General features: G+C 40.4%; 1 protein-coding gene across 4 annotated transcripts in view; it reads right to left on the reverse strand.

Moving 5' to 3' along the window:
• tp53inp2b (tumor protein p53 inducible nuclear protein 2b) overlaps nt 1–13,475 on the reverse strand; it is a 14,122-nt gene extending 647 nt beyond the window's left edge. Inside the window, exons 1-4 of one of the 4 annotated variants that reach the window (XM_083521008.1) lie at nt 13,135–13,475; nt 7,610–7,925; nt 6,369–6,831; nt 1–3,875 (exon numbers count right to left, since the gene is read on the reverse strand). The exon at nt 1–3,875 is cut by the window's left edge and continues 647 nt beyond it. In XM_083521008.1, coding sequence (XP_083377134.1) covers nt 3,626–3,875; nt 6,369–6,831; nt 7,610–7,733 — 837 coding nt within the window. In that variant the 5' untranslated portion in view covers nt 7,734–7,925; nt 13,135–13,475 and the 3' untranslated portion in view covers nt 1–3,625. Of the gene's footprint in view, nt 3,879–6,368; nt 6,832–7,609; nt 7,926–13,134 lie in introns of all 4 variants that reach the window. The other 3 variants (XM_083521007.1, XM_083521010.1, XM_083521009.1) reach the window with 3 other exon arrangements.
• Between the last annotated feature and the right edge of the window lie 1,886 nt (nt 13,476–15,361).

Here is a 15,361-nt window from a genome sequence, read left to right on the forward strand (position 1 = left end):
TGAGGTGTAACACACTGCCCCCTATAGCCACACACATTTCATTAGTCATATATACACACACACACAGGTGAAGAAAAAAAAAAACTAAGAGCGAGTAAAAAGGGTGGAAGGTTAAAAATAAACATAGCTGGATGTCTGCAGAGGGTAATTGCTCTGTATGGTTTACCATCACCTCAGTGTGGACTGGCACAGGAGGTGAGAAGCACCACATTGATAAAGGAGATACATAAATAACACCCAGGTTGCAAACCAAGGTCTATGGTGAGAAGGAGTGGGAAAGGAGAAGTTTTCAGACCAACACTGGTCTGAAGTTGGTAAAGGCATTCTTGCATTGCTGCCAATGATGACTAAACACTAGTTAGATGGATTTAAAAGTTTGCATCGGACCAATGGAGAGAATTAGGCCAATGTTGGCACCAAGCCTTGTCCCAGTGGAACATCGGCTAAATTATTTGCAATATCCAGAACACAAAGTAGCTGAAAGTCTCTCAAGCTCAATGGCCAAAATGCTGGGTCAACACTGCTACCAACTGTTGGGTCAATACAATGGCTGAGATTGACCCAATGGGGCAAAATGTTTTTAAAGTTGACCCAAATTCTGCCAACAATGGTGGCCCAACGTTTGAACAGAGTCTGATAGAATCAAACTAGCACAACTGTTGCTGAAAGATCCACCACTGACATCCATCCATCAACTCGATGCTCATAATGAAGAAAAAAAAAACATATATATAAGGGGGAATATTTGAATATATTACATTTCGTTAATAGATTTCAGCGATCAGGTTACGGCTAAATAGCCCATTACATGCAGGTATACCATAATAAAAGAATAAGATGATTTTTCACTAAGGGACACCCTTAATTTCAAAAACAAACAAAAAAAAAAAACAAAGAAATTATGGGGTTTAAATCTTTGGAAAGAAAAATAATGTAAGTTCAAATCTATGCACTCAGCGTAGCGATAAACGGTGACATCATTCGGATCAAACACGCATCACTCAAATACTGTAGTGTAAAGAGCTGTGCATTATATTTACATACCCATACGTGAATGTGAACAATTTCAAATGGTTGGTTTTCCAACGTATGCATGTCGACATCAGCCGCTCGAAATAAAAACAGATTCAATCCCACACGGCAAAAAAACAAAACAAACGAACAATAAAATTGGATTCACCATAAAATGTAAGACAGTGCAAATGTACATCCAAGTCGAATTTTACAAACAGTCAAACATGTTCAGCACCATAGTGAATCTAATCAGCATCCATGATACGCAGAGGATCCCATGGAGTAAAGTAACACTGACTGATGGAGGAGTATAGATTCTGCACGTGGACATGTGAGAGTGTGTGTGTGTGTGTGTGTGTGTGTGTGTGTGTGTGTGTGTGTGTTTGCATCCCACAACACATAAGAGCCATCATGCTAACATCTCTCGAGGATCTCATCTCTCTCTCTCACAAACACACACACACACACACACAAGAAAATGGAAACATCCCAGTAATAATATGTAAATTTTGGTTGTGATGTCACAACACTAAAACAGGACTGACCAATCACGGCATTCCTAACGGAATAAATGAAAGGAATAGCTTCATATGTCAGATGTTTAATTTTACACGGCTAACTGAAATAGTAAACAAGCTCAAACTCACATTTCCACCATAACATTACATTATAGAGGCGGCCATCTTGGATTAATGGATTCCTGCGCACTAGCTAAAGGCTTCGTCCGAGGTGCTTTCTCTGAGATACGTTAAGGAAAGTGCTATCTGCCCTTCGCGATCAGAGGACAATTTCACTCCCGGGTCAAGGTTGATAATAGGATGGTATTGCTTGTGATGTCCAGACAATAAGATGTTTAAAAACGTTGTTAGCGATATTAGTGAGCAAACATGGATTTCCAAAATGAGCTATATTTAAACAAACAGGAAGTTTCCTGATTAGCCGGACCAGGTCGTCTCAGTAACCTTCATCACTGGTCACTCTTTGCTCACTGGGATGGATTAGCGTAACGTGAAAGACTTAGGTGAACGACGGATGACTTCTGAGATCTTCGCTGTCTACAAATATAATCACAGTGATCGATTTTTTTTTTTTTAGCTAAACCTTTTTAGATGCAGGTCTGACACTGGAGCATGGAGAGGAAGATCAGGGGTCTGAGATATCAAATAGAACAGATGTTTAAAAAGAACGTAACGGAACAAAACACAATAAAGAGTCGCCTTTTTAAAAATACAATCTCTTAAAGAAGATCACATCGCCACCTAGAGGTAAAGAAGGGAAGTGTTTTTTTAAATAGGTTAAATCAAACCTAAATCAAACCTTCCGCTTTGAGACTCCAGATTTGAGTCGCGGACTCACACAATGAATATTCTGGGTCATTTATCGTTGTTCTCTATCCTCTAGGTAGCAGTGCGATTTCTTTACCCTCAACCTGCATCTTCTACAAACCACCACACCCCGTAACCCACAGCAGCTTCATTCAATTAAGGTGTAATAGATAGACAGATAGACAGATAGATAGATAGATAGATTTTTAATTAATTAATTTAATTTTTAATTAACTTCTGCATTTTCTTAACCTTAAACTCACCTGAAGTGATTGAGGAGGCACCAAAGCATAATGGAGGTAAAAATCATCCAACCTATGTTTCTGATTAAACTCCACAGTATGTTGGATTTTCCCTTCAATGTGCTACGGTTAATGCTGTGGGCTACGATACTTACTTATTCACTCCTTCTTCAACTCTCCATCAGCATCCAACGCTCTTTAATCTGTTTTATCCTTACTTTTACCTTCATCTACCTACTTTGCCATTCTGTGTGCTGTTAAAGCACTTTTCTCTTTATATAAAATAAATAAAAACATGCTTGTATACAGCACCTGGTGTTTTAGTTTGTGTTTCTATGCAACATATTCGGTAAAAGGCAAAAAGAATTCAGACTCCCTTCACCCCCACAGTCACACATGGAGCTGAAGGCTTAATGGTCTGGGGGTGTTTTGGAGCAGGGAAGATTCCGGAAACTGAAAATGAACCAACTACTTTGTTTGCTCAAAGTAAATCTTCATACAATCAAATGACCGAGTTTGTTGCATAGAAACAAAAGTACACGTGTCTAAAAAAAAAGGTATTTCCAAATTTTTGACACTGTAGTATAGAGTATTTTCTGTCTCTGATCCTTTAGTTTCGCAACACCTATTTTTGCCTCTCTGGTATTTTCACTCAAGAAATTACACCAAAAAGAAAAAAAAAAAAACACGTGGAGAAAAGCGGACTTTTCCAACACAAATGAAAGTAAATAAAGGATGAGTAAGTAACGTTAGCCTCAGACCCTTGTTCGCTTTCTTCCACTTCCGTGTCTGGGCTGCGCCTTTCATGTTTTGTCAAATTTTTGCTAATTTTTTATTAGCCATTCTCCCTTTTATTTAGAGCAGGCCCACGCTAGTCGAATGCTAATTGGAAAAGCGAACAGTTCGGATGGAGCAGAAAAAAAACTTAGAATGAGGGTTTCTGTGAAAGACATTGAAGCCGAAGAGGACGGTATGGAAGATATGGTCGGAGATGAGGGATGATTGAGGTTGGTTGAACATAGTGATGATGATGATGGTCGTGGATCAGTGGCAGATGCTGCGATGGCACGGCTGGTGCAGGAAGGAGTTGCGCGTGTAAGCCACGTGGCGTGGGATCTGCTGGCGGGTGCGGTTCTGGCGCTGAATGCGACCGCGGGCCAAGTGACGACGATCCACGCGAGCTTTGGCCCTCTGAACACGATTCACCTGAGTCACTTTGGCAAGAGGGACCGCCTGACATGCTGATCCTCGCACTGGCCGAGTGGAAACGGGGGCTGGGGTGGATTCAGTCATCCTGCTGAGAAGCCAAGAGAGAGAAAAAGAGGGAGAGAGAGGGAGAGATTCAGAAATTCATAAAAAAAGAGTAATAAATACTTCATTCTTTCATTGTTTTTGCTTTTTATTACACTGTATAGCCAAAGGTTTGTGGACCCTTCCCATAAGATCATGCTTTTTGAACATCCCATTTTACATTTAATCTCCTTTTACTGTTATTTCTAAGGCTGTCAGTAAAATCAGGTACTTATGTAGGTGAGGTGAGCTTTCAACTTCATCTCAAAGGTGTTCAGTAGGGAGGAAGCTCTATAGCAGGAGATCTTCCATGTATCTAAATAGAGCCGGCTTTGTGCTCAGGAGCATCGTCATGCTGGAACAGGTTCTGTTCGAGCGAAGGGGAAATTTTATGCTACAGCATCCAAAAACATCCCAAAACATTGTATGCCTCCAAGTTTGTGCTTGGGGAAGATGGACATAAAGGGTGGAAAAGTTGAGTGTCCCAATACTTTTGGCCACAGAGTGTAACTAATTTGTTTGTTTGGATATTTTTGCCCATTTTTATTTAACTATTATACTTATTTTTTTGGTTGTTATTTTCTTCTACTTTCCCCTTTCTATATTTTCTGTTGTAATTAATTAATTAATTGATTGATTAATTAATTGTTGTTTTTTTTCGCTTGCGCTTGTTCATGTCTCAATTTCATCATCTTTCATTCTTGTTTTAATTTTCATATATCATTTACATGTATTTTTGTTTGTTTAATTTTTTCTTTCTCTTTCTTTCTCTTGTTTCTTTTCTCTTATCTATCTGCCTGTCTATCCAGCTGTCTAGCATTTTTTCAACATATTTTGTCATTCATCTTTCTTTTTCAGTAAAGATTGTCAGCTCGTCCATCCTGTTTCTATCACTCTTTATCTCTTTCAGTCTTTTTCTGTCTCTAACCTCTATCTGTCTTTTCCTATTGCCAGGCATTCACACCTGTTCTTCATTACCACTTATTATTTACACCTCTCTCTCTCTCTCTCTCTCTCTCTCTCTCTCTCTCTGTGTGTGTGTGTGTGTGTGTGTGTGTGTGTGTGTGTGTGTGTGTGTGTGTGTGTGTGTGTGTGTGTGTGTGTGTGTGTGTGTGTGTGTGTGTGTGTGAAGTATGTGTAGCTGCTACTGTTTTGATCCTCTTTACCCAGTAGTATCGCGTGTCTCTGGTATTGAACCCCCGTCTGGTATTTCTTGTTAGAGAGATTACATTTCATTTGTTTGTTGTGGGTGTTTGTGTAGCAACACTGAATTTAAGGAAAAATTCTCCATTAGCCTTCTGGAATTAACGTTAGTATGATTGTAGTGATTTATATTGAACAATAATGAAGTGGATTAAATCTCTCTCTCTTTTGAGAGAGATCGTCAAGAGCACCATAATCCTTGGTGTTCAACTGGCAGATATCTCCACCTGGTCACTCAACACCAGCTCCATCACCAGGAAGTGTCTCTACTTCCTGAGAAGTCTAAGGAAAGCCCATCTCCCTCCCCCATAATACGCATGTTCTACATGGAGGACCATGAAAATCATCCTGAGCAGCTGCATCACTGCCTGGTATGGGAACTGTCTCGGATCGTCTCGGATTGCAAGACCCTACAGACGACCGTGAGGACGGCCGAGAAGATCATCAGAGTCTCTCTCCTCTCTATCACGGACATTTACACCTCACGCTGCATCCACAAAGCCAACAGTGGTGTGGACTACCACACACACACACACCCCTCACACACTCTTTACACACACACCCCTCACACACACTCTTTACACACACACCGCTCACACACACTCTTTACACACACACCCCTCACACACACTCTTTACACACACACCCCTCACACACACTCTTTACACACACCCCTCACACACACTCTTTACACACACACCCCTCACACACACTCTTTACACACACACCCCTCACACACACTCTTTACACACACACACCCCTCACACACACTCTTTACACACACCCATCACACACACTTTTTACACACACACCCCTCACACACACACTTTACACACACACCCCTCACACAAACACCCCTCACACACACTCTTTGCACAGTAATGTATAATCAGTGTATACAGTAGGTTTACTGGACAGCGCTATTTTGTGTTATGTGTTTGTTTTTTGTTTGCACTCAGTTGCACTCGATGCACTTTATGTGGCGAGGACACTTAAGTCCATTTTGTGTCACTTTATTTGACTTTAACTCTGTGTTCTGTGGTGTAGCTTTATGTTGTGTGTTGCAGTTCTATGTTGTTTTATGTAGCACCAGGGTTCTGGAGGAACATTTTTTCATTTCACTGTGCATCAGTGATATATAGTAGAAACGACAATAAAAGCTTCTTGACATGACTTGATATGGGACAATAATGAAGCAGACTGAATTGTCCAATAATAAAGCGTATTGTATGTGGAACATTAGTGAAGCAGATTGTATATAGGATTTTTAATATGGGATGATGTTAAAGCTTACCCCACGCTTTCAGCCATGCTTGCTGCACTCTGCTCCAGGTTGGAAGAGGAGACGTAGACAGACATGCTGGGATGCTCGATAAGCAGGTCCTCCATGGGGCTGGCCTCAGCCGGCGCTCCCTCTGCAGTGAAACAGGGTGGAGGAGTGATGAACCAACTCTCATCCAACCCACAGGGGGCGGAGTCAGACGGCGCATTCGCTCCTCCTGACCCAAGCGGGGAGGGAGAGTCGAGGAAAAGAGGGGAGCGAAGGGATCGGGACAAGGGAGGACACGCCGCCTGAGAGCGGCTTGCTCTAATCCTGCGCCGTTTGCATGAGAAAGGGGCGGGGTCACATATACTAGAGGGGGGAGTGGCTATATCACACCCAGACTCCACCCTCTGACATTTACTATGTGGAAGAGACTGTGCTATCGATGGGACCTCCGCCCCGTCCTCACTCAACATGGTACAGTTTCCGTCACCTGATAGCGGGTTGGGGCAGGCAGGAGGCGGAGCAGGATGTAAAGTAAAGAGTGGAAAAGGGGTAACAACAGTAAATAAATAAAGCCATGCAGGTAGGGGTTTGGCATAAAATGTCAACATACAACAAGCACACATAGCGGGGGGAGGAACCGAGTCAAAATGAGGGGACAGAAGAAGGTTAAAAAAAAAAAACACATAAAACATAAAAAATATTGTCATTAGTGTCATACAGTTACTGATTGTTTTATCATAACATGCTACATTTATACAATTCTTTCTTTCTTTTTTTTTCTTGCTATCCTTCTTTCTTTCAAATAGATTTTGCTTGTCTTTTTTCTTCCTTTATGTCTTTCTGTCCTTCATTGCTTACTTTCCTATACCCATCCTGCCTAGCAGCTTTCTTTCTTTCTTTCTTGCTCTGTCTCTCCTTCTTTCATTTGTTTTTTCCCATTTCTTTCTTACGTTCTTTCATTCCTGCTTTTTCCTATTCTTTCTTTCTACACATCTTGCCTTGTAGACAGCAGACTGACTGACTACTAACAAAAAGACTACAAATATGGCGTCTCAGTCATGAAATGACTTTGATCACTGGCCCACTGTGGGCGTGTCCCAAACCAAACTCTCGATTTTCCTCGCCGTTGATAGAATTAAAAGAAAATGCACTAAACAGTGAATATGACGAGGGTTTGGACAAATTATTACTTTTCTGCTCCACATCATTGGCCCCTAAAACCTGTATTTAATGCAGGTTTAATTACCCATGATCCTTTTACTCACCGGGAACGCTGACCAGAAGCCACCCCTCATCGTCCACCTCGGTCACGCAGGGTTTGGGTCCATTCAGCTCGGCAGAGACGTTCTCCACCGCTCCGAACAGCAGGTTGCTAAGTCGCTGGAACATGGCCGCTTCGGAGGTCAAAGGGCAGATAGGATTGTGTAGGATCCTGAGGGAGAGCTGCCTTAGAATTTCTCTGTGTAGAATAGCACTGTGTGTTATTGGTGTTTTTTAAGCCCTTGTTGGTAGAAGGAACCTTACAAGAGTCAATGGACTCTCAAAGTGCAAATTTATGGTCTATTTTATTACTGCAAAGGCCTGTATGAGAGAGAGAGAGAGAGAGAGAGAGAGAGAGAGAGAGAGAGAGAGAGAGAGAGGAGAGGGGGAAACAGGAGGAATATGTTAACTGACTGAGTTTCGATGTCAAATGAGTTCAAAGAAAATTCTTATTCTGTTAAATGATTGAAGTTCTTAATAAACCCTTCTCAAGATGTACAATATATAGCTTTTAATCAATTTAAAGCTAAAGGTGTGGAAACACTGAATGTTTTATGGTGTTTGAAAGACATATACATGTTCCTTGTTTCTATGCAACAAACTCTGTCATGTATATTATGTACATTAACCAAACAAATATGTAAATATCCAAACGTTCAGCTGAAATGCACCTGTGCCTCTTGTAAAACTTGCCAAATATGTTCTTCACTAGTTTCTTGGTGCAGTTCATCCCAGAGCAGTTCAGTAGGATTTAGGTGTGGTGACTGGGCAGGTGGTTCCATGATAGATATCACTCCAGAAGACTGTTTGTTCTCTAAATAACACTTTCAGAACTCATTGTACAGTGAAGTCGGTTCCAATGAGCCGCAGTCCAGACGGAACTGCATGGTGATGAAGTGTGGAATAGGAGCCATGTTGATTCAGGATTCCTTTAGTTTTCCAGAACCTTCCCTGCTCCAAAACAACCCATTAAACTTCCACCTCCATGTGAGAGTTTGGGGGTGAGGGGAGTCTGATCACATCTCCTCTCCTGTACTCCGTCTGTCAAATTTGGGCTCATCTGTCATCAGAACCTTCTCCCAGTCATTCACCGTCCAGTTCTGGTGTGTTTTTGCCTTTTACCATGTTTGTTGTGAGAGGAGGTGTTTTCACTTTTTTACAGTTTAGACTCAATACAATGTGCGTTTCTCAACAGTGTCTTGAATACAAACAACACCATTTGAACAATATAATGTACAGTGAAAAAAACCTTCACTCAATTTGTAAAACACGGCTTTAAACAAACCTTGAACAATCGATACTACAAAAGCCTTGCAGATAAAATCACTTTTCCACATAACAGCTTATTTATTTTTCTTTTAACTTCCTCTTTGGTACTGGTGAAAAAGTATAAAACACAAAAGCACCTCCATGTGAGAGTTTGGGGGTGAGGGGAGTCTGATCACATCTCCTCTCCTGTACTCCGTCTGTCAAATTTGGGCTCATCTGTCATCAGAACCTTCTCCCAGTCATTCACCGTCCAGTTCTGGTGTGTTTTTGCCTTTTACCATGTTTGTTGTGAGAGGAGGTGTTTTCACTTTTTTACAGTTTAGACTCAATACAATGTGCGTTTCTCAACAGTGTCTTGAATACAAACAACACCATTTGAACAATATAATGTACAGTGAAAAAAACCTTCACTCAATTTGTAAAACACGGCTTTAAACAAACCTTGAACAATCGATACTACAAAAGCCTTGCAGATAAAATCACTTTTCCACATAACAGCTTATTTATTTTTCTTTTAACTTCCTCTTTGGTACTGGTGAAAAAGTATAAAACACAAAAGCAACAGGAATTCATCTTTCAGCTTAAAGTTTTATGCCAATCCATGAAGTTACTGAGCAACTCAAGAACTTTGAGGATGGATTTGGACTGTAATTAATAGCGACAGTCTGCTACAATGGCTCAGGACCACAATTTGCATAAACAGTTATGCATTTAAGTGCCTATCACTGAACATCAACAATGATAGAACTGTAATTAATGGACTTTCTGGTGCCACCCAGAAGAGGATGGGGTTCCCTGTGGAGTCAGGTTCCTCTCAAACCATCTCAGGAAGCTTTTTCCTTGCCATTATTATAACCTCTTTATCGGTATAAAGCTGCTTTGACACAATGCCCATTGTTAAAAGTGCAATAGAAATGAAAGTTAATTGAACTCAATTGGATAAATGCTATTCATGACCCAATGAAATCTTTTGCATTACGGGTTATTGCTAGCATTTAGCTTGTATTTATTGATTTAATTTTTCAGTCTGATGAGCAGGTACCATTCTGGTGCAAAACAAAAAATAAAAAAATCATCCAAGACTTGTGAAGATTTGCTTCTTCAGATTTGTAGATTTTCGGATTTATTATAAAAGGCACCTGCATACATTTCTGGATTTATTAGACTTATTTGGATAGTTCCATATCTGTACAAAAAAAAGAAAGAAAGGAAAGAAAGGAACCTCTGAAACAAACCCAGACAATCTGGAGATGTTTCCCAGCAGTTAGTTTATGTGGTGGAGCTAAATTAAGCAACCAGGATAAATAATTTACCAGAAAAGCATATACATGTATAGTTCTGCACTCAGGGACCCTAAAAAACAATCTTGGTGCTCAGCGGATCACAGAAACATGGACCAAATATCTTTCTTTGATTTCTCCCATTAGGGGGCGCCACAGTGAATCATCCGTCTCCATACCTCCCTGTTCTCTACATCTTTCTTTTTCAAAGCAACTACCTGCATGTCTTCCTTCACCACATCCATAAACCTCCTCCTTGTTCTTCCTCTTTTCCTCCTTCCTGGTGTCTCCATCCTCAGCATTCTCCTACTGATATACCGCATGTCCCTCCTCTGCACATGTCCAAACCATCTCAATCTCACCTCCCTCACCTTGTCTCCAAAACGTCCTACATGCGCAGTCACTCTAATAAACTCATTTCTAATCCTGTCCATCGTCGTCACTCCCAACAAACATCTCAACATCTTCAACCTCCAGTTCCACCTCCTGTCTTTTACTAAATGCCACTGTCTCTAAACCAGAAACAGACCGAATCAATAGATGTAAATATTTTTCCAGCCACACACAAATTCCAGCCTCGCCCCTGCCAGATTTGCATCAACATGCCGGTGCGCTTGGTCTGCGTTCGTGCCTTATCTCGTAAACTCTGGCGTCTGATGCTGCTTCAGTCATTTCATTAACTGATGATTTTGAATTGATCTGTGTGCATGTTTTAAGGGAAGAGTTGAATGACCTGAATTAGGAACATGCAGGATGATGATCTAAAACAGTGAGTGGAGAACGATACTTCCTGATTAAAAGGCTAACAGGAAAGAAAGTCAGCCATGACGGGTGCTGCGTTTAATTCTGTTTGTACACAGTGTGTAGTTTAGTACACAGTGCACTTACACAGCATTGACCAACAACACACTGCATTGAACTTCACTTATTGTTGTACCCTGTGCAGTGCACTTAAAGATATAATGGCTTCCTGATGGATACTGACTTTCTGGTTTATGAGTTATTACCTCAGAACATGTGCTGTATTGGAAGGTTGAAATCTCAGTAACCTTCACATGGTATGCATTCATATGATGTTGCTGCATCTAAAGTGTTGGGCCGTTGAGCAAGAGCCCTGCCAGCTCCTGGGCCTTGACCCCAGCTTTCTGACATGCGGTGTTATGCAAATAACAAAGATAAAGTTAAAGGCACTTTATACTTGTTACATTGTACTTTACAGCACAGTGAAAGTCTTTCTTCACATATCCCATATGTTAGGAATCTGGAGTCAGAGTGAATAGTCAGCTATAATACAGCACCCCTGGAACACAGAGGATTAAGGGCCTTGATCAAGGGCCCATGAGTGGCATCTTGGCAATACTGGGACTTGAACCCCCCAACCTTCTGATTAGTAACCCAGAGCAATAATCACAGAACTAGAAAAAAAAACTAAACACTAATTGATTCTTAAGATTGGGTCCTGCAGGCGCCTATGAGCACAATTTTATTTAACATAATTAATGTACCTACATTTTTTTGTAAGTTATGTTATTTATGTAAGTTATGGCTGAATCCCAAATATCAAACTACTGGACATGCAGTGGTTTACACATATTGTTAATTATTGTTAAATACATTTACACTTTATATAGCGTCCACGGATATTAAAATCAAACACTTGCTAACAAAGTGTGAAAGGTCAGTTAAAATGTGAGAGAATATTCATATAATTACTAATAGTTTCATGATTAAATAGTAATAATAAAAAAGTTAGATTTAGCATTTTTAACAATATATAATGTAAGGTTTATTCATAAATAAATATAAATATAACCCTGTATTGGATATGCATGTAAACAGCAAAATAACTGAATATTATGAGAATTTTAATAAAAAAAAATGACAATTTTTTTTTAAAAATGCAAAGGAAATATATTATCATGCTATTAAAATGCTATAAACAAAGACAGAAAGGATGATCTTTTTTGAGTCAGTAATCTCGTTTGTAGTTCTGTCATCTTGCATATATTATTTATATTCTTTTATGTGAATATTAAGTATATTTTTGTCCTTTAAAATTCAATTTTTATTAGCACATAAGAGCTTGGCCCTAGGCAGCCATTTGGGATTCAGCCAAAAGCATCCGCGTGGGCGGGGCTGAGCGAGGGCGGTGTAAAGCGATGACGTCATTGTCGCAGTTAGCCCCGCCTTCCGTAGGCTATAGAGGACAGACGGAAAAATACCCAGGACAAAAAAGGGAGAGAAAAGAAAAAGAAAGAAAGAAAAAAATAAAAGAGACAGAAATGATGTACAAAAAAATAAAACATAAGGCACTCGAGCCGATGAGAGAAATAAATACTTGGGGGTCACAATAGAGACAAATTGTGTTTTTTTAATAGGAAAGAAGACAAAACACTTGCAGGGGCAACCCAAGTGTTTACATTGCTGGAGGAATGGAAAGAGTGATAGATCCCTGCGAGAGAAAATGAATCCGGAGTATTTCCTACATGTGTAATAAGACTGGACTTTCTTTGGGCTCGATAATGTCTCGGATAAACCGTATTACAGATGACCTGTAATCCACACACACACACACACACACACACACGTTCAAATTACACTAGCAGACAGGTCACACACCTCTACAGATAGATATATAGCTATATATATATAGATGTGTGTGTTTAAATCTACATATTTATGTTTTATTTTGCATAAATGTTGGATGATGGTTATCAGGTTATTCCAAGGCGATTGCAGAACGCTATAAAAGGCATATTGACGCCTCCGGATCGAATGACCGACACCAGATGATGATGTCAAAACAATTTCAGATCTTTATATAATAAGATTCAACCCAAAAGTGCTTGATTCTGATCTGTGTATAAGATATACACGACTCCAGGATGTAATAATAGGGGTGGAGGGGTGCATTTGACGAGACTCAAGATCCATAATAACGTAGACAAAAACGGACAAAAAAACACCTCCAGTCTACTTACCTGCCTTTGCTGGAGCACCGATGGAAACGTGTAAACGTGTGGATGAGGCAGTAAAAAATCGAGGTAGTGTAATGCAGCAGGAGTCTATCAACATCCAAATAATACAATTATATAAAAAAAAAAAAAGGTTTTCTTCTTAGAAGAAACTTTAGTGGTGAAACTACACGAAGCCTTTAGACGTGTCGTCTTTCTTTTCTTCTTCTTTTGTTCTAGTCGTGTTTATTTTTATCCTGTTTTTGCTGCACTGCTGCCTTGTTTTTGTCCTGGCTGTTATTTTGCTTCGCCCAGCTGATCCGCGATCACGGCGTAGACGCGCAACCCAACAGCTGATTGTGACGTCACGACGCGCTAGAGGCCACGCCCCCCAGTCGCCGGTGTCACCGCCCCTGCAACGTGTCCGCGAGCCAATCGCGGCGTTCCAACGAGGCTCGTGCAACAACAACAGAGGAAACTGGACGAGGGAGGGGGGAGGGGGTTAGACGGTGGGGGAGGGGGGCGCAAAAGTGGGCGGGGCAACAACCTCAGCAACCTTACCTTATAACAGAAAAGCAGCATTTACTCGTCACTTATTAATTACAGCACATTGAAAAATTATTTTTTTGCATATCCAGGCATGTTAGGAATCTGGGGCCACTTTTATTATACAGGTGCAGAAAGGGTTTAGGGCCTTGCTCAGGGGCCCAACAGAGGCAGCTTGGCAGTACTGGGGCTCCAACGTGTGTTAGAGATAAAGAAAGCCTTTTATTGCTTCTATTTCCGTAACGTTTTAATTATTAGTAGTAGTAGTAGTAGAATTGGTTATATGTACAATTGTATGCATTTAGCAGCCAATCGCGTGTCAGCACAGGAATACACCAAATTGTGCACTTACAGTTCAATCATTTCAAATAAGACATGAAAATTAGCGAATTTGCATTAATGCCAAAGGAAAATTGGATGTTGGTTGAGGACAGACGAGCTACAAGCTACTGATGACGACCATGTCAGGTTCCTCTTCCTTTACAGCCTGAGAACAGCCGCTGTGGACTTGATAACATAAATTAACGGAAAATAACAAAAAACATTAAACTAAGGGGGAAAGTGGTGATCAGTGGTTAAGGCTCTGTGTTACTAAACTGAAGGCCGGTGGTTTAAGTCCTAGTATCGCCAAGCTGCCACTCTTGGGCTCTTGGGCTATAAATCTCCTCAGAGCCATGAGGATGGAATCAGTGTCTATAGCTGTGAGAAGCTCAATGTGTACACATCGAGTCGTGAGACACTTATTATTCTTCCCCATCTGTTCTCCAGTCGTCTGCCTATTTTGATTTGGAAAGGCCCAAAACAATTCAATTCAATTCAATCTTAATTAATTTTGTATTTGTATTGCGCTTTTAACAATGAACATTGACTCAAAGCAGCTTTACACAGATAATGTGGTGATTAAAAGTGAATATGTTCTTTATAAGTGTAAGTTTGTCCCTGATGAGCGAGCCGGTGGCGACTGTGGCAAGGAAAAACTCCCCGAGACGGCATAAGGAAGAACCGTTGAGAGGAACCAGACTCAAGAGGGAACCTCATTCTCATCTGGGTTGCACCGAATGTCCATTTAAACAATCCATACCAGTATTGTAAAAGGATGGTTTGTAGAGTCTCAGGAATGTCAGAGGGAGATCAGACATTTTAGGGGTCTCAGGTTTAGCCTTCCACTTCGAATTGCCTCACAACCTCTTAGTATCCAGACACTTTTCATTTCAGCAAATACACGTTCCAGGCCTGGGTGACACAGCTTACAATCACAGTCCTGAATGAGTAGTTTGGTGCACTGTGATGTCAGAGGTAACTTATCATGAGTGGTAAACTGTGTATCTGCCTCTAGTGGTGAAGTGTGGAAATACAGAATTTCATATAATCACTATGTCTCAGTTTACCCACAAAACACATTAATTATTGTTCATTTGTTTAATACACTTTTCTGTTATACTTTTGTCTTTTCATTGCTTTTATTTAATATAACTATTTAATATAATTTGCACTGGAAATGATGTAAATATTGTCTATTATTAATTTTTAATCCTTTTATATTAGTTCAAAGTTTTTAGACCCAGATACATGTGGAGATACATGACACTGACTGTAACACTGACTTACTTATTTTAGTCAGCTGGATGTTGTCTGACATACATACATGTCTGAACACACGCGCTGATCTATACTCACCTCTAACACGCATATTAACCACTGGAACGTA

This window comes from Silurus aristotelis (genome assembly GCF_946808225.1).
Source record: "Silurus aristotelis genome assembly, chromosome: 19".
In the NCBI taxonomy this organism is placed as follows: domain Eukaryota; kingdom Metazoa; phylum Chordata; class Actinopteri; order Siluriformes; family Siluridae; genus Silurus; species Silurus aristotelis.